Consider the following 27,788-nt stretch of genomic DNA (forward strand, 5'->3'; position numbering starts at 1 on the left):
AAAAGTGCTGGCAACATAGCGAACCAGTTTATAAACGAGCAAGCACGTCGCGGATCAGTGGCCGTTTCCATTTAAGAAAAATGGTTTTATCCAGTTAAAGTTTGGTTTATTAAGTAGGAGTTTAGTGCAAATTGAAGGAAATGAATGGGGAAAACGATAACGACACTTGGCTGAGCAGCTGGGAACAACAGTGTGCCGAAACGATCGAAAATCAGCCCGATTACGACCACTCTTTGGCCCAGGAAAATGAACATTTTCAGAGGAAAGTTTGGAATAGTTTTCAGGACTCTGCCACTGCCATAGCACAGCTTTATAGAGGTAAATGTCCGAATTTTCCGTTAGCTCTACCATTTTTTCCTTAAAGCCGTTGGTAAAATGATGAAAAGGGCGTTTATTTTTGGTTTTTTTTCTACTGGTGGACATTTTGTTGACATTATTGACAGACTGAGTGTTATCGATTGAGAATCAGCTGTTACGACGTTGCCGCAGTTTTACCTAATACTTTTTTAAACCTTATGTGTTCATATTTCTTTTTTCTGGTATTGATTTCTTATAATTCCAGTCATTTTTATTTTTTCTTAAAGTTTAATAAATATGCTTAAAAAATTTTAAAATGCCATGTTAAAATTTTGATTTAGGACTACTTGGCAACAGTGATCTTTTTTTTTGTCTACCAAAATAATTCAGTCAGATTAAGGTATAATGGGGCTAGTCTGGGTTCCTTTATACAGAAATCCAGGTAAAATTATTGAATGTTTCTACCTGTGTTCATAATCTTTATGATACATGTTCTTGGGAATACATTATTTTCTAGACACATTTATTACTGAAGAATAGAAATGATGTCATTTTTTACAAAACTGAATTTCAAGAAAATTTGTAAGATACTAGCTATATTTACAAGGCCCAATCTATTAAGTCCATGGACCAAATAATATACTATTTTTATCTAGTGCAGCCCTGTTTACAAGGATTGAATTTGAGGGTTAAATTAGTACAGGACTATCTCTAGCATCAAAATGTCATTTGAAGGGAGTTTATCAGTTTAGAGGAAGAATTATATGACATAACCTCTAAATCTTTAGCCCTCAGCTACTATCGAGCAATTGTAATTACACTGGTACTATTGACGGGTCCCCAGGACTCACTACATGAAAAAAATAAAAAAAATGCAAAAAATCTTAATTTTTATTACCGAAAATAGTAAAACAAACCCACTAGCATAAAAAAATAACAAATCTACTTATCTAAACATTTAGGACAAATTTTTTTTGCAACACTGATTACAAATTGGTGTTTTGCAAACATCACGATTAATGGCTGTCTTTCTGTCCTTTTTGGCAGGATAAATGTTACATCTTTTCAGTTTGCTCTTGATTGTAGGTTCTGTGACTACCTCTTCAACTGGAATTTCAATGTGCAAAACATCAGCTATAAGATTGCGGATTTTCAAGGGCACCTTAAGGTTGTCCATTCTAGAACACAAGTGTTCGTCAATTAACAGCATTCCAAGTTGTTTGATGAAGTTATATCATGGAATTTCTTCACCACCTTTTGAAAATTGGTATATTACCCGAGAATTGACACTGGCAATATTTAAAATAGCATGAAAAATGGCTACTGGCCACCGATTTGTTCTTCCTTCATCTACTCCTGATTTTGTTTTGTTATAGAAATGAATGATTTCTGGCTTTAGTGTATCCTGGTTTATTGAAGAGTTGTGGTGCATGCTGGAAAGTAAAATGACACTTTTTCCTTTTTTTGGTATGTGAGAGACTATGGTTTTAGATGAAGAAAATCCAAAAATTGAAGAATGAACAGGTCCGTTCTTATGAGGCAAAAATTCGGGAGCAAAAATTATGGCTCTTTTATTTTTCTTTAATGTCCCAACATATGTCAATTTTTTGTCTTTAAGTGCTTCAAGAAGTTCAACTGAGCTATACCAGTTGTCCCCAGCTATATTTCTTTTAGTGCCTTCAATACACTGCGCTAGTCGTAAAACAACTCTTGTTGGATTGGATAGCTTAGATTTTGGTTCAACTGTTTTTATTTCAGCACCGGAATATATTTCTGCTTTCACCATATAATGAGTCTTTGCGTCTGCCAAAATTTGAACTTTAATGCCATATTTGGCTGGTTTGTTGGGAATAAACATTCAAAGCGAACATCTACCCTGAAACGGTATTAGCATCTCATCAACTGTTAGTTGATGAGAGTTGAGTTAGTGTTATCCTTTAGCCCTGGATAATATCCTTTAGTCCTGGATAATATCCAGGGCTAAAGGATAACTTAGAATTTCTTACAAATTCATCAAAAAGCTCTTATATTGCAGCCAATTTATTTGTTTTAATCCTTTCTTTTCTAGAGGTAACATCATCAAACCTAACACAACTTAATAGAAATGAAAACCGAGCAAGGCTCATTGTGGCTCGAAAAATATGCCTCCCAGTTCCATCTGTTACCCACATTGATCTCATGACCGGACTTAAAAATTCCTTGTAAATATAAGAGGCTCAAAAATGCTCTCATTTCGGATAAGGTGGTATCGTTCGTAAATGCAGGTCTAAATTTTTTTTTTGAATATGGGTATCTTCGAAATTTTCGATATTCTTCTCGACACATACCTATTTTTATATTAGTATAAGTAACTACTTTTCTCAGCATATCCATACTCCTCAGCATTCATAAACTTGAATATTTTAAATGATGGTGACAATATGGTCAATCAATATGTATCACTTTTAAATAGCCATGGCTTTTTTTCATTATATGAGGATGTTACTAGACCTGATTCACAAACTTGTATAGATCATGTATTTCTCAAAACTAAAATTAAAGAAAATATACTTAAATTTAATCCATATATAGTAAATCACGATATAACAGATCACTTGCCTATATTAATAAATATTGTTTCAAATAAAAATAAACCAGAAAACTCTAAAATAAATGACATAACAATTAGAAACATAAATTATCAAAAATTAATCGAATTGGCCAAAAACAGAAACTGGAATGAAATATCTACACAAAACGACCCTAACTTAGCCTTGAATCTTTTGGTAAAAAATATATCTGAAATAATAAATCAGTCATACTATGAAAGAGTGTTAAACACAAGAGTTAAAAAAATTGAACCTTGGATATCGCAAGGTATAATTACTTCAATAAAAAATAGAGACAAATTAAAACAAAAATTAAGGAAAAATCCTACACCAGAAAAAATCTTTGAATATAAACAGTACAGAAATAAACTGAATAATCTGATCAAAAATACAAAAAATGATTACTACAAAAATAAAATTCAGGAAAATAGTAATAGCATAAAAAAAATATACAATTTTATAAATGAGGCTGTAAATGAAAATGGGAATGAGGGTAAGGGGGAAATAAAAATGATTAGGTCGCAAAATGGTGATCAAATAATAAATCCTATAGAGATCGCTAATCATTTTAACAAGCATTTCATGAATGTTGGTTTAAACCAATCAAAAAGCATTAATACTCCCCCTCACCCCTTCACAATAAACAGGACATTCCCAAACTCCATGTATTTGAAACCCGTTACTCAGAATGAGATAATTAAATATATAAATTCTTTAAAAAATAATGGCTCACCTGGTAAAGATGGAATTTCTGCAAAAATCTTAAAACTGCTCCATATGCACATTTTACCACCACTTGTACATATTATAAACTTAATTTTTAAAACTGGTGTAGTGCCAAGTCATTTTAAAGTATCTGTGGTGAGTCCAGTTTTTAAGTCCGGAAGTAAGGAATTGATGGATAATTATAGACCAATAAGTGTCATCTCTAACCTGGGAAAAGTCTTCGAAAAATGCTTTAAGGATAGACTGTTATGTTATTTTGACCAAAATAATGTACTATCAAAAAATCAATTTGGTTTTACTCGAGGAGTCAGTACAATAGATGCTATATATGAGCTTGTTAGTGATATAACTAAAAGTATGGACAAAAATAAAAAGTGCCTTGCGGTGTTTCTCGACCTAACAAAAGCATTCGATACAGTGTCACACCAAATATTATTACAAACATTAGAAAAATATGGTATCAGAGGCAAAGTATTACAACTTTTACAGAGTTATCTATCAAACAGAATGCAATACACCAAGATAAAAAGTAACCTTAGCGATCCTGATATCATTAAAATTGGAATACCGCAGGGCACTGTACTAGGACCCCTACTTTTCAATGTTTATATAAATGCAGTGAATGATATAGAACCTCCTGGCAAAGTAATATCCTATGCAGATGATACAGGAATTATATTTATTGGAGACACATGGCAAGAGGCAAAAGTTAAGTTTCAAGAAGGTCTATCATTAATCAAAAATTTTTTCGACACCTTTAAATTGTCACTAAATCCAAAAAAATCTAAATATATAGCATTTTCCATAAACAGTTTAAATAGACCAAACTTTCAAAATATTATTGTAAACAATATTAATGAACCAATTGCACAGGTAAACTCTATAAAATATTTGGGAGTCCATATAGAGAAACATCTAAAATGGGATATACACATTGATTATTTAACAAAAAAGATAAAGGCACTCTTACATAAATTTTATTTACTAAGGGAAATTTTGTGCAGAAAACTGATTGTGTTGATCTATAAAGCTCTTGTGGAACCCCTATTAAGGTATGGGATATTGATTTGGAGTGGGGCAAAACAGTCTAAAAAATCTTAAAACAATACAAAACCCAATAGTAAAGATAATGTTAAAGAGACCTAGGTTATTTTCAACAAAGCAATTATATAATTCTGAAATACAAGATTTGAAAACTCTTTTTATAACAACCTGTTGTTCTTATGTTCATAAATTCTATGGTAAACAAAGTATAATAAACCGTAGACACCAAACCCGAGCTAATAAACACCAGCAAATTGTACTACCTTATATGATTCGAGATTTTGGTCAACATTCGGCAGTATTTTTAGCTCCAAAATTTTATAACCTTCTCCCAGAAAATGTCAAACAACAGAAATACTACAAAAAGTTTAATGAGCATCCCCATGCAAGTTATATATTAGGAAACAAAAGAAAATTTTGTTGATTGATCATATGTGCTTGTATCAATATTCTGCTTTTCACCAAACTTTTTATTTTCTTACTCGATAGCAATCACAACATAAATACATAAGGGAAAAAGAACAAAATCTCAGTATGGACATTTATTCAATTATTTATTTCGTTTCAAATATTATAGGTTTTAGGTACCAAAGACTAGAAAATTCTGTAAAATACTACATAATACCTTTGTAGTTAAAATGTATATGTGTATATACATAATACCTTTGTAGTTAAAATGTATATGTGTATATAGTATATGAATCTTTTTTTTTTTCTCTTTTTCTCATTTTTATTGTCTGGTTTTTGATTTTTGTTATGTAGTTTTGGGTAAACTTATTTAAAATGTTAAATATTGTGAACTAATTTATATAACGGCTGGCCTGCTAAGGGTAACAACATTGATATATTAGAATTTTTAAATTGTTTCTACCATAGCACATACAGATACTCTGGTATCTAGGTGCTTTATATTCTTAGAATTGTAATATTTTGTATTGAAGTTGAATATATTGAATTGAATTGAATTGAATATCATCAGTTAGCAGTAAACGTCAAGCCTCGTGGTGTGTTGACGAAGGATCATTTCAAGCAGTCCCTCTAAGTCCTGGTAAAACAGTAATTAAATTATGAGCTGCCGTGCGCCCTCTTATAATTGGCGTTTTTGTCCATTTGGTGAAATCTTTCCCATACCAAGCATTTCTAATTGGAAGCTCTTTTTCGTCCGAGTCTGAATTCTCTTGCTCACTGGCAGTGTTGTGGTCGCTGAAAATGTCCTCGTCATCATCCAGGTCACTCGGATCGGCAAAGGTCTCTAGTTCTTCCAATATAGTAACTTCGTTCAAAACAGTATTATTCGATTCATCCTCCTGGTCGCAATTTTCATCCCCAGCATCTTCTTCCCAAAACTGCTCGTCGTTTAAAATTTCTTCCAACTGTTTCTTTGACAAACCTTGTGAACTGCACACCATTCTACTGAAAATAAAAAAAATTTATGTGATACTAATTTATTCTGGATGAAGAATCTATGAAAGGAAGACATATGGTGCAAAAAAAGCACATGCTTACGAATTCATATTATTATACCATATTCTTTTACTATTTACGCTCCCTGTATATAGATCATATAATATTACATGGCCCATCCATATAAATATTATCAAATCCATCATTCATTGCTTTATACAAAAAAAAAACCTAAACAACCTAGAGAGTCCAGAACACCCTGTATATGAAAAACTTGAAAGAACTATGATTGTAGGTTAGTGTAATAGTTTTGAGCCAATTTTTTAACCCTTACCCGTATAATGTAGAACAAAAAAATCACCTACCTGTACAATATTCAAACACTGAAAATATAACACCTTGTTCTGACACAAACTAGGAGATAAATTATTAAAACTATGTTCACAAATTCACTACTGATGGGTCCTGAGGACCCAGTGGACCTACTGCTCGGCACCGCTAAATCTGACTGACGCGTGTTTACTTGCATTGCGAAACAATTCATACAGTAGGAGAGTACAGGGACGGACAACCCGCAGAAATAAAATTCCTAAGAAATATGACAAAATAAAAAACTCATTGGGTCCTCAGGACCCATCGATAGTAGCTGAGGGTTAAAAGTATTTTTGTTGCGTAAAAATAAACTAATACATTTTTTTTCAAGGCTTAAACTTGTCCTTCTCTTCCTCTTCTTTATTTTTGTGTACAAAAACTAAAAATCTGGTTTAGGAAGCATTAAATTCGCATATCAAATTTTACTGCACTGCTATTTACACTGAAAAAATAGTCCTCATGATGTCATTTGATCCAAGTATTAAATTGTTTGGTACATGCATCGTAACCTTAGCTACTGTTGCACTCTTTAAATAAGTAAATAAATAATGTCTTTATTCAAATATTTCTATATACACATAATGCAAATTGAGAATGTCTAGAGAGTTAAACTGCCTGTCCTGCATTCTGACTAACTCAGACTATAATTTTAATTTTGGTAATGTGTCATCCTCATCCTGGTAGATTATAAACTCTAGTAGAAAAAAAAATTGTAATTGACTTTGAGGAATTTAAAAATCTTTTTTATCTGGGGTTGAAAACCTTTTAGCCTCTTTAGTGAGTATCTGAACAAGCAAAATCTTAGAAATATCTCATTGCTTATTTCTGAGGCGAGTTACAATAGCTATGTTTACAATGTGCAGATTTATTAGATCTGTGGATCAAATGATGAGACTTTTTTTATTTAGTACAGTAGCCTTTTTACAAGGATAATTGAAAGATTGATTAAATTAGTGCAGGATTACCTCTAGGATCAAAATGTCAGTTGAAAGGAGTTTATCAGTTTAGAGGAAGAATTATAGGACATAACCTCTAAATCTTTAAAAGTGTTATTTAAAAATAATAACTAATAATATTTTTTTAAGGCTTATGCTTGTCCTTCTCTTTCTCTTCTACCTTATTTTTGTGTACAAAAATAAAAACCTTTTAAGTTAACATCCAATAAAATGTCAAAATTGTCATTTTGGTACTTCAAAATAGATCCTAGGTGTTTACACTGAAAAAAAATTAATTTAATCTACCCTGTTTGAGAAGCATCAAATTCGGGTATCAAATTTTAGTGCGCAGCCATTTACACCAAAAAAATAGTCCACATGACGTCATTTGATCCAAGTATTAAATATTTGGTACACGCGTTGTAAATGTAGCAATTGTAAATGTAGAAATTCACTGCACACACCTTAAAGGCAAAACCTACCAAAGATTTTTATGGTCTAAATATTAGACTTGTAAATCAGTAAGCAATGCATTAATTAGTCCTCTTAAGATCCCAGTGGTCTCAAAAATCTTTGAGGGGCTGCTTAAAAGGCAACTCTATATATATTTTATATTTTGAAAGCAGGCTATTTTTATTGCCGAGCAATTTGGATTCTGGGAAGGTAGCTGAATTGTAGGATTTTTTTTTTAATTTCTTTATTAAAAATTATGTAAATTCATACAGCAATATAAAGTGAAATGATGTCATGGATCCTTAACTACCCTATTAAGTACACAACACAAACAACCTAAAAAACTAATTAATCAATAATGTTACTAATTCTAAATGTTGAAATATTCCTCAATATTATAAGGCTCAAGATTAGTTAAGAACTATGCTTTAATTTTAGTTTAAACTGCTTCTTACTTGTAAAATTTTTTATGTTGCTACTTAACTTATTATAAAGCTTATTGCCCATATAATAAGGACCCTTCTCATATAAGGTTAAGTGATTGCACCTGTACTATAGTTGTAATTGATATTTACAGAGAACAAAGTTTGCCTATTTTTAAAAACAAACATCAATAGTTCAAATATGCATAGAGCATAGTTGTCATAGATGTCATAATTTTCCTAGATGTAAAGAAGCCACAACATGACATAATAAGATGTTCCTGTGTTACAAAAATTTCTTGAGTTGTTGGAAGGCTTTGTGATTATACAGTCCAGGGCTTTGATGAAAACATTTTTGTGGACTCAGTTTTCTGTGATCTTTCCAAAGTCTTTCACAGTGGATCTCATTACATCTTAATTGAAAAGCTCTTTTAATATGCTTGTTGGAAATATTTACTTGAGATCTAGAGAACAGGGGACAGGCACAGTATAAGCCCCCAGAAGTTAAATTTGTAAGACATGGAGTATTACAGAGTTTTATGTTGGGCTCCTTGTTAGTTTTAATTTATATAAATGGTATAACAACAGCTCTGCTAAACTGTTTTGTGACTCTCTGTGGAGATTATACTACGATGATGCGGAGTATTGACCTTGAAATCACAAAAAAGCTGTGCTTTATTATACAAACTCTGTAAGTGATTGATTAAGGAAAAATAGTCCTAATTTAAATAAAGATTTGAACTTAATTACATTAAGACACACTGACTCTCTAACCAATCCTGACAAAGTTAATGTTAATAACTATGACAGTTTTATTGTTTATGACAAAGTAAAAGTTTCTAGGAATAAATCTGGACCATAGATTAAGTTTTCAAAAATACATAAGTCTTCTTGTTAAAGAGCTGCATCTCTTATGAGTTTTCACTCTTTTTCCTTTAAGAAATTTTTCCTACCATTCACTCATCCATTTGGTTTGTGTATATGGTTTACTTGTGTAGGCCATTTTGCAAATGTGGCAAATTTTGTTGTTTTGAGGATAGCAGTATTAGTCATTGCTGGAGCCTACAAAGGCTATGCTAAACCTGTGTTTCTTTGAGATACTTATCATTCCATCACAGCATACCTATAAATTACATTTGTATGTTGTTAAAAATAAGACCCAATATAGGCCTATTGAGGAGACACCTTACTAGTAGAGGAAGTGATCAAAATTCAAAAAATAAAAAATAATGCTGACGTTCACATTAAATCCGGTGTCAAAACTAATTAGTAATAAAGTTTAATGTCAACGTTATCAATATTTTTTTTTATTTTTTATTTATTTATTTTTGTTTCAACTTAAATGTTTGTGGTGTTAATCTAATAGCTTTACCGGTAAGTCATATCTTAACATTGTAATTTATGTCTATGCATTGTTGTTTTTGTACTAGGGTTGCCTTCTTTTTTTTTTTAGATCTGACGATGTCTTAGGGCGAAACACATGTAATCGTTTTTAAAAAATAAACATAATTTGAGACCATTGACTTTGTGTCCCTCCAATCTCTGTATTTTTATTATTAAGAGGTCTCTTTGAGAAAAATGGACTACTTTTTTGAACTAAACAGAGTTATTGACAAAGCCCTATTTAAGTCAGTAAAATTTAAAACTAGTAGATATCAGAACACAAAATAGAGTTATAATATTTTATTTATTCATTAATTAATTTTGTCTTCCCAATCACACATACATATTTGGTAATCAGGAAACATTATTAAAAAACCACTTCTAGACTATAATATGTCTTAGTGACTAATAACAATTTTAAACCTAATATAAGAGTTAAGTTTTCTTATTTGAAGAGGAGGGTGATTGAACATTTTCTTACCCATGTAAATAAAACAACTTCTCATTTGCTGTGCATGTGGAATGGGCAACTGAAGGGTGTATGTAAGAGGAGTTCCAAATTAACCGCCTCCTACAATTTCCTGATTTTTGTGTACCTTTTTTTGGACTAAGAACCTCCTGGAATGCAACACTCTGCTATGCACATGGTATTACAAGTAGATTACCCAGAGCAGTTTGTGAAATACCACTAAAGATTTAAGGCTGCTGTGAAAAGATTTTTAATTGTGTTTTTATAGTATGTCAGAATCTTTAGTTTATGATATTGTTTTAAATTGTAGTAGTAATTTTATTGTTTTTTAAATTTGATACCTATTGTCTTTAACATAAAATTTTAAAATGTGGCTGTAATTATTTTATATGTAATTAGTCTCATGCCAACATACAGGGTGTTCATTTGAAAACTTCCCACCACGGATTTATCAAAAACCACTGTTTAAAAAAAAACGCCAAAATACGTCAAAAGGTTTGTCAAGGGGGACAGCTTTTAACTTTCTAACCTAGAATTACTTCACATTACATACATTCAAAGTCTTTTATTTTGACGTTTGATTTTTTTAAATCGGTCGATTCGTTTTTGTGAAAATTAGAAAAATCTTTGTTTATCTTAATTTGTTCAGATAGAAAACAAAAACATGACAATATCAGTTTTTATTTCAATAAGTGTTCAAAATGTTGCCCGTTAGGGTTTGCCAAATCTACAATTCGTTTATAATTTAAAACGGAAACTACCAACAGCAATTCCGAAGATTAGAAGTGGAAAAAACTAAATAACAACCTGAATTTTTTTCCCCATTCTTTTCATCAACACAGATATCCTGGGCGAACTGTATTTATTGTTAAATCTGCTTAGTTGTTTATAGTTGCTAAGGAAAATAAATAATTTATTTTGCCGTCAGTTAAATTTGTGACAGTCTTGGAATAGTGAAAATTTATTTGTTGAATTGAAGATTTTACTTCCAAAATAGTTTACACACTAGCCGAAAGAGTGGAAATTATTCTTATTTATGGTGCCCAAAATCAATGTGCTCGGCAAACTGCCGTCACGTTTAACGCCAGATATCCGGAGAAGATAACTTCGCATAGGTATGTTTTGGACCTTGTTACTAAGTTTACTGAAACTGGATCTGTTGCAAATAAAAAACGTGATCATCGACAAATTTTGGACGCAGCCGCTTAAGTTAAAGTTTTGGGTCATTTTGGAATAAATCCTAACTTCATTATGCAAAATTGTTGCTGCTACTGGTATTTCATTAGGTTCTGTTCATACAGTTACTAAACTTCATAAATTTCATCCATTCAAAATGAAAATATTACAAGAGTTAACCGAAGACGATTTCGATAGGCGAGTTGAGTTTTGTGAAAAAATGACTGAAGTGATAATACTATTCATGTAAAGAATATCTGCTTCAGCGATGAATGATTTGTTAATAAGCATAACTGTAGATATTGGAGCTATGAAAATCCTCATGCATTTGTAAAAAGGCATACCCAGTACCCTCAAAAAATTAATGTATGGGCAGGCATTTTAGGAAATAAAGTGATTAGGCCATTATTTATTAACGGACATTTAAATGGAGGAAATTTATTTGGATATGTTGGAAAATACTATCAATCCGCTTATCACTGAATCCATTGAAAACCAAATGGATGATGATGGACACCCTATACTTGATGAGGCTGAAATATATTTCCAGCTAGACGGCGCTCCTCCTTACTATGTTCTTCCCGTGCGGCAATGGCTAGACGACGAGTTTCCAGATAAATGGATAGGGCGGAGACGGCCTATAGAATGGCCTGCTAGATCTCCTGATATAACGCCGTTAGACTTTTTTCTATGGGGTCATTTGAAATCTATTGTGTTGAGTCCCCAACCTGAAAGTTTGGATGAACTTTGTCAACGCATCATCGACAGCTGCCATGATATCCCACAACATGTTTTTGAAAATGTCCGTCAGGAATTTGAACATCGCCTATATCATTGGCCAAAAACGGCCAACATTTTGAACACTTATTGAAATAAAAATTGATACTTTTGACGTATTTCGACGTTTTTTTAAACAGTGGTTTTCGATAAATCCGTGGTGGGATGTTTCAATGGAAGTTTCAAGGGAAGTTCAAATGAACACCCTGTATATATCCTTTATTGACTGTTCCACTTCAATTCAAGAGAATATAGTGCTATATTAATGCCTTTTACTAGAATTTGGCATATTGTCAAACCATTCAAGAGGGTAATTTCCAACATTTAATTAAATAGGGTTATTGTTTAAATACTTTTTTTGTATTGTTACTTTTTTATCACATAATATTTATGGGTTAGTATTTGCATATTTTATTTATAATAAATTTTACTTAATATTTTGTTAAATTATATAAATGACTCTGGTTTTACTACATTTGTGGTGGCTCCTGTATAGCTACAGATGTGAAAGATTCTATAATTTTTATTTGGGACACTTTTTGATAAAAGGGCACCTTCATGAATTATTAAGGGGATCATATACATTAGAGGAGTATAATTAGCAAAGTTTAGCCTCCTGACCATTCTTCCACTTAACGAATTCAACAAACTTATCCCTCTAATATCAAAAAGCAACATCTTTAAGAGTAACAAAGAATAGCCTACAACAATCAGAAATCCTTAACAGATATTATAAGTTTTCCAACAAAATATACTGACACTACTATGCATTTTATATACATATCTGTTACTATGTAAAACCCAAAGCTCTATTGGGTAATTAACAAATGTTTCTTATTACTAAACAGTAAATAACCAAAATTGGACAAGTTAAATTGCAGAGTAACTTATTATATAGGTGACCAATTATAAATACATATTTTTTAAAAAAATTAGTTGTTGCATTGTGGCATTATTAAGCATACTTTGTACCTTAATTAAAGTGTAGAAGTCCCAATAAATAAATTTTTAAAACAAACATACTGGTTATTGACATATGTTCAATTTTCTAGAAAATAAACTTAAACAAAATTATACAAATTATTAAATTTCAGCCAATCTAATTTATTTTATGATACATGATCAAATGTTCCCAATTTGTAAATAATTCTACAGCATATATTTTGAACATATTGTATTCATTTTCTGTTTAGAAAATAAAGAATAATATACTCTAAAAATAAATACAACATTATATTTGTTAAATATTTTTTAGATCGCTATGCTGGAGAACCAGGAACCATGTGGTTTCAGTTTCAAACTGCAGCTGGTACAGTTACTACCTTGTATAAAGGTAAGTTTTTGTTTAATTATTTTAATTATGAGTTAATTATAGTGTGGCTCTTTTTATCATAGATTCTTGTGAAAGCCTTAAAAGAACTACAGAACTAGCAAAACAGAGTGGTCACCAAAAAAGAAATAATGAACTCCTCAATTGGGCAAAAAGGAAAAGACGGCTAATAAGAAGAGAGGATCTGTTGGCTTTTTTATCTGGCAGGCCACTGCCAACAAGACAGAACCATCATCATCACCACCATAACCACCATAGGTAGAATAATATTTTTTTTTTTTGAAGAAATGAGTTTAGCAAACTTTCTGTCCAGGTTGTCCCCTAGACCGAGAAATATTTCCCCACCACCTCATCACACTGCCAGGGATTCAGCCACTCCTCACTTAATAGACCCTAATTTACATATGTTCAGGGAGGCACTGACAAATAATTCTCGAAGGGGCAGTAGCCCCCAAATGGGTACAGACTTATGTACCTTTATATCAGGTGAAATGATGAGACATGGAGCAAAGAGGTCTGCTTCACCTAATGATGTGACTATGGGAAGTCCTACACCTCAAAAGAGGAGCCGGTATATGTGACTATAAGGTAAATGCTTTTTTAATTTTTTACAGAATTATGAAGTCTTATATTATTAATATTAAATTATGATTAACTCAGAAAGTGTTAGTCTCAAAACATGGTTGTTATATGAAATTATTCTATAGACAATGCTTTTTCTGTGAGTAACATTTTTTTAGTTAAGTTGTGACAATATAATTATAAAAGTTACATAACAAATCTTTAACTGTTTAAATGAATCTGGAATAAGGCCAACACAGATCAACTTGGTTGCAACATTATTAAATATGGAGTCCAAACATCTAGGTAGAAAAAATCGTTCTGTCTAGCAGACATTTTTGGCACATTTACTAACCACAATTCATTCTCCTCAACAAAGATGCTAACCACCTATCAATTTGTAGAAGGAAAGAGATTGAATGTTATTGTCTGCTTTTGAGTAGACTTTGAAAGTGAAATTTTTGTAGTAGTTTTTCACTGTCTCACCTGGGATGAAGTAAGTCCTCTTTAAATGCCAGATATTTTAAAAATGTCCTCTGCACATTCTCCAATTTATTTACTACATACCTCTGCTATATAATAGGTCACCAAATACCAGAGTTAAACTCTAAACTCAAACTCTAAAAATGCTTTATTGTCAATATGTACATAAAAGTTGTAGACAAAGCCAAAACACAATATAATTTACAGACATTAGAATAAGTTACAACAAAACTAGATTAAAATGTAAATCATACAAAATACTTCAATGCTAATCATTAAATTCCCTAAAGCTATAGTAAACTTTCCTGGCAAGAGATTCCTTTTTTTGTATGTAGGCTTTTTTCAGTCTTAACTTTTCCTATCTCTAATGGAAGATTATTAAACTTTTTACATCTATATACAATAGAGCCACACATAAATTCAGAGTGGGGAATCGGTGGACTCGGAAGGTAATTTTGTCGGCTGTTGTACTGACTACCTAATTCTAGTTCATGTTTATATTTTTTTTAAACTCAAAAAACTGTTTCCTTAATAAAGAGACAATTAAAATACAACAGCAATATACACAGTACAATCTACTGAATTTAACAGATCTGTAAGGCGTTGATATTATTAAAGGATTTACAGTCTTGCATAATAAAACCTAGTATCTGCCTTGCACCAGATATTTGACCTCGATGTGCTCGGCGAAACAAAGTTAACCAATCAATTCTCTTAAATCTCATGCGCTGTGAATTCTGACCAGAACGGAATCACTAAAATGATAATCACAATTTACGGAAGATCTCTTCCTATTAACAGACATCACTGACAACTTTTCAACATTCAACAACAGCCTAGTCTGAACACACCATTCCTGCGGCGTCTAAGCTACATTGCAATCTCTTGCAATACTCAAATCTCCACAGTCAAGTACGATTCCAAATCGTCTACAAATAACTGAAAATTGATAACTATAACTTCGGCGATGGTATTTTTTAAAGACCAAGAATGGCATAAGGCCAAGATTGCCTGACGCTGTTACAAATTGTGCAGATTTATATCCATTAAATCTGCACAATTTGTAACAGTTATACTGTTACAAATTGTGCTGTTATAATTACAATACTGTTAATTTATATTTATTTTTCTTTATATTTATATAGTTTGGGAGCACTTGATTGGGTCTACTTTATAATGAGATAGGATAATAACACATTATAATTATTTTATTCTCCAAAAGTGCTAGACATACACCAATAGTCCAACCTACAGCTAACAAACATCAGTTTTCTTTTGCTCCTTGGCAAATTCCGAAATGTTGCACTGCTCGATTACTTGGTCTAAAGTTAAAGTGTCATCCTGCAGAAGTTTTTCCCTGAGCTCGTTACTCCGAACTCCACAGATAACCATACACTTAATTAAACTCTTTTCTAAGGCATCAATTTACATTTTTGTGCCTGTTCTTTTAAAGCAACAATGAACTGCTCTAGGGTTTGCCCTGCCTGTTGCCTCCTGGTAAAAATATATAACCCTCATAGGATAGCATAGATTTACCTTAGGTTTGAAATGCACCTCAAATTTGCTGGGTAGAGGCTGTAATTTGTCTTTTTCTTCTTGGCCAAATAAGAAGGTACTAAAAATTTGAAATCTTTCTTTGGCCACATAGTGTAAAAGCTGAGCACAATGTACTTTTCTCACTTTTTAGTGACTTCTGAAGCCTTTCAGTAATTCTCAAACCTGCTTCGCCATATTCTCCAGTTTTCCGTAACATTCCCTTGCATCCGCATTATTGTTACTGTCACCCATATTAGCTTATATTATTACGAACTTGGGACCAACTGGGGTACGGCTATGCGGTTTCCCTAACCTCCAAACTTAATTTTGCTTTTTACCGGACTGCGTCATGTTAATTTATATTTATTTTTCTTTATATAATTTGAGAGCACTTGATTGGGTACACTATATAATGAGATAGGATAATAACACATTATAATTATTTTATTACTTATTTTATTCTCCAAAAGTGCTAGTCATACAAGATTCAAGATAATAATAATAATTTACCAATAACCACAAACTTAATGGACAGCCAATTCAATTAATTCAATGAAGTAAATGACCACTACTAGGAGGCCGCCATTTTGCGTGATTGTGTCCTTTCGATGTTGGTCACTCTGACAAATTTTAGTTGTGCCAATTGTAGGGAAATAAAACAGTTAAAGTTTTTGAGAGGTTATGTTTACAAATAGAAAGTTATATTTAGTTAAGAATCTAAGATCGTTGCGTTAGATCCGTGATTTTTCTTGTACTTCTTTAAGAATTTCGTTAAAATTTATGAAAGAAAGTAACTTTTTTTGAAATTAAGTTAACTTGGGATAGATGCATGCACTTTAAAATATTTGTTTTATTATTCTCATAATCTTGAATCTTATAAAACTAAACTTAAATTTGAATCTTATAAATCCTAATACCGTGAAAATTATGATCTTCATTTAAATTTTTTCTTGTATTTACTTTTAACATAACTATTAACAAATTCAGTTAAAAACATTTTTATTTTTTTCTATTTTTAGTATTACGCCTTTTACTTTTCTTCTCTGTAGAGCGTTTCCACATAAATAGCTATAACTATCTATAAAAATCAAAATATATATGATTTTATAAGGGGTTTGTAATTAGCAAGGGTTTATATAGTAAAAATAAACAATTCTATATATTTTTTCTATCATAAACAACACAGACAGACAATTCACAATAATTCGGTTTTGAGAAACAGTGTACCAAATACGTTTAAATAAGGATGGTGATACATTATCCACGTGTTAAATAAGGAGGAAGCTACATCGCCTGTTGTAGACGATATACCCAAGTCGTTTACAAATCACCAAAAACTGGGCAATCCGCTATACTCACACGTCAAACGTCAGCGTCGTCAACTTCATTCCTGTTATTTAATATATTTTTTGTTGATAACACTAAAAATGTTCAGAGTGACCAACATAAAAAGGACACAACCACTATAAAAATGGCGGCCACCAGGCAGTGGTCATTTTTGGGTATCGTGGCCATATGCATTAGCAGTCCAGGTATATTTATTTAAGTAAATATAACTCCGTGCCAATAACCCAACCTACAACTAACAAACATCAGTTGTCTTTTGTCAATGTCTGGCATGACATCAATAGGCAATTTCAAAGTATATATCCTGGTTATATACCTGAAACAACCAAGCAAATAGGTTCTTAAAAAAATGAAACAATTGTTTTGTTTGTCAAAAGCCTCGAGTATCATGATCAAGGAGAATGGAACTGAGGAGACTGATCTCCGCGATTCCCAGATCTGAAGAGGCGTGCGCAAAATTGAACGGTAACTGGGTTCGAAAAGTAGCGCCAACATCGCCGATGGCTATTACCTTAAACTAGTTATCGTTCATGTTTGGGTATGCACATTTAGCATACAGATCAGTCTCCTTAAAGGCTTTAGCGAGGTCGGTAAACACCACATCCATTTGACGCCTTTTATTCAAAACATCAGCAAGAAATTTCGTGAAACAAGCCAGGTTAGTTGCCATCGACCGACTCCTCAGAAAGTCATGCTGATTTGACCCTTTAGTCTTTTAGTGAGTCTTTGGCCTTTTAGTGACCCTACTGACTTGTACCCTGCTAAATATCGGGAGATATTATATGGTGATACTAGTGCTTTCCGTCCATAAATCAAAATTTAAGTAATTGTTTTCCATACTAGGAAAATCTTGGGATTAAATAAAACTTCACTGTCTATACTGGATATATATTCACAATAAGCAAGCTTTCCTTACTTCTTTAAACTTACTGAAATAGATATGATAGTTGGTTCTCTTCCAATGCCGCCATAATTTTTTTAAATTTGTAAGTTTGCAAATTATTTCCCTTTTATACCAGCAAGGAAACTTACGACTCCTATTTTTAAAATCAGGTATAGATTTGTCTGTAATTGTTAATGATAACTTAAATAACACTATTGCAAACTTCTATTCTGTTGTTCATGATTTTTTTAATCTGTGTCTATAAAAAAACATACTCCTTTCAATTCTCTAGTAAAACAACACCATGGTTTTTTGAAAAATTAAGCAGTCTAGTTATTGATTAAAAAATAGCACATGTAATGTACAAAAATTTCAGTGCTCTGCTCTCAGAATGTCGCTCACTATCTGTAGCATTCTATGCAGGTATTATATTGAGAGTCGAAAATGCAATACAAAACGATGAAACAGGACTTGGGAGTCATGAGGGAATACTTCATGACCTAACTCATACAAGCTCATCTTTTGATCTGTATTTAATAAGAATACTAACCCTTCTAATGCGCCAGGTAGTTTTGACACCTCATGTATATTTAACCATAAGACGTCAACCAGATGTCCCTTAGCGCTTCTACAATCGAAGTAGCATTTTCTAAACCGGCTCTTTTAACTACTAACTAGGAAATTCCAAACAGACTTTTAAAAGAGTGTTGCTGCCATTCTCTTTTTCTTTCGCTTTTTCATATTATCAATTTGTTCCTAATTTCTGGAACTTGTCCTAGATAACTTGAAGTTATCTGATCTATGCCCTATTTTTAAATCTGGAATTAAAATGGTTCATCTAATTATCATCGCAATATGAGCAGTATTCTCTCTCTCTGTTTCATTTTCACGCCGAACTCTTTAAATAACACAATTTCAGTTTAAAGAGGATTTAACAAGTATTGATAACTTTTCACAGATTCACAACTTAAAATTGAATCCTTCTAAAACATATATAAAAATACTGGAATGTATGGTAAAAATGCTTATGGGGTTTCTTCTAATATTTAGCTACCATTAGTAAATGAGGTGAAAAATCTGGATGTGTATTTTGACAATGGCATTACCTTTCAAACTCATTAAAAATAAGCTTAGAATTGCATATATGGGCCTAAGATTTATTATCAAATATTATTTATGCAATTCATTAGTTTTTTTCTCAATTACTGTGATGTTTTGTATTTTAACGTCCTGACCAAAGCAACTGCTTATTTTATACAAAAACTCCAAAACTGCTGTATGCATTTTACATTCAAAATACCATTTAGGAATCATATTTCTCTCGATTTAAATAAAAATCTTATTTTAAATATGAAAAATCATAGAAAATGCCATATGTACACATTTATTTATAATATTTTGAAAACTGGAGAGCCTTGACATGTCTGATATGTCCCACATCATACAAATAGATGATGTTAAACAATTTTTAATATTTATTCAGAATTATCTGCCTGAAAAAGAAATGGAATGCTTAATTTAATTTGAAACAAATGGCATTAATGGCACAATATGTGCTAATAAAAAAAAACAAGAAACGATAAGAATAAGAAAAATCAACAACATGGATTCACTAGAGGTCGTTCAGTGAATACAAAGTTAATTTTTAGCAATCATATCCCTGAATTTTTTGGCGACGGTAATGAAATACATGGGATATGCCCGGACTTTAGTAAAGCCTTCGATAAGATCAACCATATTATTTTTTCTTATCTCCTATAGTTCAGATCTTGGCATCAATTCTATTTTACTTTGGATTAAGTCTTATCTGATTGGTAGAGAGCAGTGGGTTAAGATTAGTGTTTTTTATCCGTTTATATTAGTGTTTAACACATTTCGACAACTTCAGGGGTCTCTCAGGGTACCCACTTAGGAGCATTGTTGATCAGCCTTTTTATCAATCGCCTTTGCTGCCTATTGGAACCTTGGAGTTCTTACTGATGATTTGAAAATTTTTCGGCGGATTTCCTTCTATCAGGATCAGTTATCACTTCAGAGAGATATAAACAGAGTGTTTTCCAGGTGTAAGTTGAATGAAATTTGATTAAATATTGAGTGTGTTTTTATAAATTTTACTCACTCAAGTCAAGGATTTGGGTGTCTTTTTGGCCTTTCTTTCTTGGAAGGTTTACTTTCTTCCACCACTTTGTACATACTGTAAAGTTGCAATATGCTGCATGCACACACATATGTACTAAGCTGCTTGAATTTATCAAAAGATTTTGCAGACTTTAAAAATTTGTCAGCATTGAAGACACTATATATTCACTGAATGAGATATATTTTTCAATTCTCCAATTGAATTTTGTCAGCTCATTTTCTAACCATTTCCTAATTGGGTATTACCTTCTTATCGCCAAAGGCAGTTAAATGCTTTGCATTTAAAGTTTAAAGTTCCAAATGGTATTGTCTTATACAACATAAGGTCATCATTCAATCATCAAGATCATGATTTTTTTGTTCTTTGTTTCAACAAATTTCTCTTCAGCTAGGATTATAAAAAAATCAAGCAAATATGTTGGGATAGAACCCTAACCCCAACTCTTTAGATTAAGTGTAACCAAGTATAGTTTATTAATATTGTAGTTATTACTTAAGATTACTGTTAACTATTAATATGTACTTGAAATGTTATATACGTTTACAAATAAAACAAATAAATAAATGAAAATAAGTCTAATATTAATTTCTTTTTATTTTAGAAAAAAAACCTTTCGCATGAATCTTGGAAAATCAGGAAATAAGTACTTTAGTAAATAGACCTTTATTTATTGTAAAAAGTGTACAGATATTTACACAAGTGCAACCATTATTATAATTGCTGATATTGAAATATTTACAATATGTTTGTATATTTTCAGAAGACATAATAATATAGGGTGTCTGTGTTAATATTTATTGAAAATAAAAAGTGGTCAGTTTTAGCTGAAAATAATTAAACGTATGGCAGTTTTTTTGTAGACAAGTAGCCATTTTACAGCTTTTTTTATATGAAAAATCCATTTTGTTTCTACTTCACCTTAACATAGTTCAGTTATTGGCATAAAAATTGGTATTTTTGAAATATTCCAATATCTGTAAATTACAAAAAGCAACCAATAGAAAATAATGCAACTTTTTTTAGAATATTTCTAACTTATTGTTGATAGTATAAAATCTTAACTTAATTTTTTCAACAATATTTTGTTAAGTTTATGTATTTATTTTGTAATTCTTACCAAATATTAGTACAATTTTTTTTATGAGTTGAAAAGATTAGGTGGATAATTATTATTGTTTTGGAGGATAAATTAATTTTTAAATTGCCTATGATAATTGTGACATATTTTAGAATTTTTAAGTTACTTATGTACATTTAGAGTTGTATTTATATTTATAAAATTTACTTACACATTAATCTATGTAATTTTTAATTTTTTTTTCAATAATATGGGTTTTCAGCACAGTGCCTTTTTAAAACTTTATTTTGCAAGTGAACTTGATTAAAACGATTAAATTCAGTTTAAGATAAATTATTGTAGGGGAGACTGGCCTAAAATGACATACCACTTTATTTTTGCTTATTAATTTTTTATTCTTTTAATGTAAACATACAAAATCATTAGTAATTTATAATACATAAGAATATAACCTAATTCTTTTAAAAATAAATGTATAATCCGGGCGAAAAAAATATAAAAAGAAATATGTAAATGTGTCATTTTACCCGAGCATACTTGGGTAAAATGACATAAGAAACTTACATAGGTACATAAGGTCATTACAAGTTAAAACTAACAAAGTTCACATACATATTGTTTGCTTCTTTTAGAAATACCAGCACACTCACAATGTGCCCATTTCGAGCAGGATTGACAACTAACCCACGTTTCCTTGGACTTGGACATAGAGTACAAACTGTTACAATATAGGCAGGGTGGATCATCTTCGTCGTCTTCATCTTGAAACGGCTCTTCATTATCAGAGTTTTCGTCCATTGGGACAAAGTGTTCGGATGCTACTATGGCAGCCTTACGTGTTATGCGGTTTTTACTTTCTTTGGCAACTTCTTTGATTTGAATAACTTCTTTTAAACTTTCAGGGCTTTCAACTAAATGAGTTACATTTTTTTTTGGTTCCTTTCGCGGCTTTGCGAAATTCAGCAGCTTGTTTTTCCGCTTCTCTAGCTTTAAGTTCCTCTAATATTGGGGTACTCGTAAGCACTTTGGTTCCTTCTGCCTTCCGCTTTCTTGGGTTTGCTTGTATCCCGGATGAACTTGGAAGAGAGGAAATGTCTTGTGGGCGAATAACTGAAATGTTGTTTATATTCATTGAATGGTTAGCCACTTGGGTATCACCATCTTGATATCTATCTGTGACCATTGCAGGGTTAAACAGATAATCAGGAAATATATCTGGGTTTAGCGGCCATATTCCTGTTTTCATAAATCCACTTACAGCATTTTGATTTGTAGCTGCTTTTCCATATGCTGCAGCAAATAACCCGCCAATCTGATATGAAGAAACAGTTCTGCCTGGATGACATTTTAGCCATTTTGTAACTTCTTGATCATAAAATGTTTTTAATGGCCCAAAAAAGCACACATCTAAGGGTTGCAGCCGGTGGGTGCAATGAGGTGGGAAACATATCATTTCTATTCCATTTTCTTTAGCAAATCTTGTAAAATCTAGAGTTTTATGGCTAGCATGACCATCAACCAGAAGTAACACTTTATTTGCCTTTGAAGAATTAGAATATTCTCTAAAATGGTGCATCCATCTTAGAAAAATCTCGCCCGTCATCCAGCCTGTCTCCTGAGCTATTCCCAATGTACCTAAGGGAGCCTCGTCGGTCAGTTCCTTTTTCCAGTTTTTTCTGGGAAAAATTAATGATGGGGGAATATAGGCTCCTGCTGCGCTCATGCAAACCACAGCTGTAATATGCTGCCCCCTTTTAGCACTTAGCCAAAAGCCAAAAATTAAGAATCTAACCAGAAATTAAGCCAACTTGTTTTCGACCAATTTCGGCCAACTCTTTGTCAATTGTCTCTTGGAAAGTTCTAAAAAAATTAGCAATTTGCGGTTTATTGAAGGATTGTGCTCTAGCGGCCGAAGTAGCTTCAGGCTTTCTAAGAGATATATCGGGGTTTCTGGACCTAAATCCACGTAGCCAATCCCAACCAGCCATTTTAGTTGAGTTGAACCTGTGTGCAATTCCATTTCTTTCTGCCAGTTGATACGCCAAGGAACGAACTTCATCGCATGATAAACCAAATAAACAAGATTCCAATAATTTGATATGTTGAACTAGGTCCCTCTCCAACTCTACGGAAAACGTGGTTTCGTATCGGCCTAGACCCTTATCAGTAGCTTTGACTCTTTTATTTTTGTCCGATGCTCGTCTTCTTAGCGTAGCCTAGGGTAGGCCAAATGTTTTTGAAGCCTTGAGCCAGCCCATTTCTCCATTTTGTACTACCGCAATAGCTTTTTGCATCTGTAACGGATCCCAAGACTGACGCGTGGTTTTTCTTGAGTAATTTCCAACCATTCTAAAAAAATAACAAGAAACAATTTATTTTCAGAAACTGTAAAAAAAATAAGGGCAAATTGACATACTATGTCATTTTAGCCATATAGGTCCTATGTCATTTTACCCAACTTGCACCACAAACACATGTTTATTTATGAAAATGTTATTTATCAAAAAAAATTTTTAAATGTTGTTATTTTACCAATAAATAAGATTAATACAAACCTATAATTAGGTTAGAGCGTAAAAAATTAAACTTTAAATACTTTAGTTAAATCTTCTGTTTTAAAACACAAACATTTTGTAGACTTGAAAACAAAGCACGCCCTATGAACGTTAACGCCAAACTAATCTCGAGATTTTTAATACGCGTCAGTGTTGCCAGTAGGCCCAACAAAAATTATTGTCTGGGTGAACCGAAATTATCGTAAATTATCGTACGATAGATGGCGTGAGTATACAGGATGGAGTCAGTAGGAATTTTTAGTGCGATTTTTTTATGAAGCGCCCATTTATTCAAAACTTGTAAAAAAAACACAAAATATACACAAATAATAATATATTGAAAATAAATAGAATCCTTCAAAAACAAAACAGGTATAGATACAAGCGAAAAAGAAAACATAAATGTAGGTACGTAGTACATGTTTCAACCTACTTAAGCCTTATCTGTTTCAAAATTTATTGAAACATTAAATTATAACACCTATATAACTATGCTTCGTCAAAAATAATATCGTCATCAGGATCCAAGTATTCCAAGTCTATATTAGTTGGTTTTTTGTTACAACCATAAAGATTGTATGAAGTCATCGAGCCTATCATGTCATTATTTGGTTCAAAACCAATGCAACCTTTATCAAAATTTTTAACATGTTGTGATGAGTGCATAATACCATTAATTGTCGTTATAACTAAACGATTTCGACTTTCAGTTTTAACTAAATTAATTTTGGAAAATTGTCTTTCACAGTTTGCACTAGAATGCGGCAGTGACAAAACTGATAACGCAAATTCACTTATTTCTTGAAATAAGTGAGTTCCTTGAATATCTTTTATTTCTCCAAGTTCGAAATTAAAGGTATCTAAATCTTCTGTTGTAGGTAGATGTTCACTAGGCCTAATTTGCAACAACCTCCATTGGTCATCGATTTTTTGAGCCTTTTGTAGATCATCTTGGTCACAAATACGTGGCACCTCTTTTATTAAGGGAAATATGCTAGAGTGCAATTTTATTTGATTTTTATTAAGCATACCTAATTTGCTTAGGATAGGATCATTAAAGTCGTATCTTTTTTTTATTTCTAAGCATGATGTTATTAAAAATCTTCGGCACCTTTCATAAAAGTCAATTTTCGTTGGCTCATCCACGCTGTTGACATTTTGCGCAATGCCTACCCCAAGATACATATTTTGGTAAATTACAAATTTACTCTCATCACTAGGATTAATATTTTTATGTCATTTTGCCTTATGTACTGGGGATTCATATATGTGAGAAGAAGATCTTTATAGGTGCTAACCATTTTATCATGTAGTGATGTTATTACCACTTTATCACTTTGAAAATACTTATTCAATTCAGTCCAGAAATATATAAAATAATTTTATATGTTTATCATTTAAATCGTGATATATTTCTTCACTAGCTAGCAAACGATGTTCAACATAATTGGACGTGAAAAATAGTCGTAAAGGTTCCCATTGCTCAAGTATTCTCTTTACAACTGATAAAAGCGAAAGCCATCTTGTTTGCGATGGGCGAAGAATTTGGTGTGAATCAACTTGACAAAAATCTTGGAATTCCTTAAACATTGCTTGTCGCTTTGAGCTCTGCTTAAAATAGTTATAAATGTTTCTCGCCATATCTTCGCACCTTCTAGGCAAGTTTTTGCAAGCCTCGCTGGCATATAAATGTAAAGAGTGACAGATACATTTTTGCACTATAATGCCAGGCAGTTCGTCTTTTAAATCTGCTCGATACCGATTTTTTTTTCCCAAACATACTGTTGCAGCCATCAGATGCGAATCCAATAATATTTTTTAATGAAATTTTCTAATTAACTAAAGTTTTTTTAATTTCATGAAATAATCTCTCAGCTGTTGCACCTTCATTGGCCTGATCTGGATTGTCTCCAGAAAATATTTGTATTAGTTTCCAATAAAGAGTATTAATTTTTTTTTATCAAAAAATCTCACGCAGACACATAGGGTTTTAATCGCAGCTATGTCAGTAGACTCGTCTATAATGAGACTAAATTTATTTAATTGTAAAATGGTATTTAACTCACTCTCAGAGCAACGACCAATAATATTTTTCATTACTTGAGTTGCTTTAGTTCGATGCAAATTCATCCCTTTTGCTATTTTGGAATCCGGGAAACATTCTTTGATTATATCCGTTAAATGATCAACACAGTTAAAAGCAATATTGTACTCTGCTAAAAAACCAGTAAGTTTTATTTCTGCCCGTTTTATTTGCCTCTCTTCGGATGTACATACCTCTTTTTTCTTAAATAAATCTGCGACTGATGTTGTTGGCATTCCTTTGATTTTTAACAAATGTTTTGCCGATTTTGAATGATTTTTTATGACCATAATTTTCGCCGTAAATACAGCATTGCAGGCAGGACATCTTGCTTTTCCATTATCTACAAAAACACAACAACTTGTGCAACATGTGCATATTTTACCAAATATTAATTTACCGCTATCCGGAAACAATCACCCTTTAAATTCCTCGTTTGCTTCCCATTCTCTGCGGTATTTCTGGCTTCTATGTTTACCTTTTTTGCTCTCACCTCTTCGAATTTTTTTGTATTCAGGTGTCCTACATATCTTTCTTTTTTCTCCGCATTCAGAAGTTTCAGAGTCTGATGAAGACATTATTTTACCTTTTTTATTGAAATTTACAAGCTTGTGCTTTTCACAATTCGAGTTCACTAACACCACACCACTAAACTAACCGCAATAATAAAATAAAATCCAAACTAAACAAAAGATGGGGATTCCCCGAAAAACATAACAGTCGTGCCAAACTTTAAAACGCAAACATGAGGAAATAAAAATAGACACTATTATTTGTCTATTTTTACTTTAAATTTTTACATACTAAAAATTTTTTTTTTCATAATTATGTGTTTTAAGGCATATTTTCGGTAAAGTCAAAATTATCGTACATTTTAATATTATCGTGCATGCGGTATCGTACATCGTACGAAGGGCAAAAGTATCGTACAAAAACGATAATTATCGTTCACCTGGCAACGCTGATACGCGTAATATAAAGACATGCCGAGACACTGTTGACATAAAGTTATTCCGAAAAATACTGTTGCCAAGTTGGAGATTTTGTACCTATGTTGTTTTACCCTAGTATGTCATTTTAGGCCAGCCTCCCCTAATAGGTTTGAGTATATTATTTGCATTTAAAAAAAAATAATACAAACAATTTACTCCCAACTATATTTATTTTGTAAATTTCCAGTTTAATAATCAGTTGCTTTTGCTGCATCCCATATTTTTTGTAGAAACACCATAACTGGTGCAATTAACAACGTGAATAAAACAAATTATAAATGTTATTTTCAATTACTTTTGTTGTAATGTGGTTTTGTGAATTGTTTTTTTATAGAAATATCTCTTTTATTAGTAATATCATTTACAAAAATATCAATAGAATCAACCCATTAAAAGTGAATTTCTGCTTGATTCTCGAAAATCATCTTATAAAAAAGGCTTTTGTTGTTTTACCTCTACATGACAAAAAATTAACTGAAGGGTACATATTTCAGGCCAAAAACTGGGTTTGTAGAGTAGTATCCAACAAAAATCTTTAATATTGACATTTCGCAATTAGTGCTAATATTTATTATTAAGATATGGTTCTAGAAAAATACCTATACTTAACGGCCATAACGCCTATTTTTGTGATTTGAACGCGTTTAATACATTTTTGTACAATTGCATTGTAAATGTGTATTATCAATAAAATTATAGTTATTTAATTGTATGCACTCAACCATTTTTGTTTTTTGCTCCTTTTTAACTACGA

The 27,788-nt window shown here is 31.9% G+C and overlaps 1 protein-coding gene across 1 annotated transcript; it reads left to right on the forward strand.

The window, feature by feature from the left end:
• The first annotated feature begins 4 nt into the window (after positions 1-4).
• On the forward strand, positions 5-27,746 carry LOC126737972 (telomere attrition and p53 response 1 protein). Its single transcript, XM_050443112.1, has 5 exons — positions 5-318; positions 13,302-13,379; positions 13,442-13,634; positions 13,690-13,964; positions 20,928-27,746. The coding sequence occupies exons 1-4, from the start codon at positions 141-143 to the stop codon at positions 13,955-13,957; spliced, it is 717 nt and encodes a 238-aa protein (XP_050299069.1). The 5' UTR covers positions 5-140; the 3' UTR covers positions 13,958-13,964; positions 20,928-27,746.
• Positions 27,747-27,788: the final 42 nt, after the last annotated feature.

This window comes from Anthonomus grandis, chromosome 6, assembly GCF_022605725.1.
Source record: "Anthonomus grandis grandis chromosome 6, icAntGran1.3, whole genome shotgun sequence".
NCBI classification, from domain to species: domain Eukaryota; kingdom Metazoa; phylum Arthropoda; class Insecta; order Coleoptera; family Curculionidae; genus Anthonomus; species Anthonomus grandis.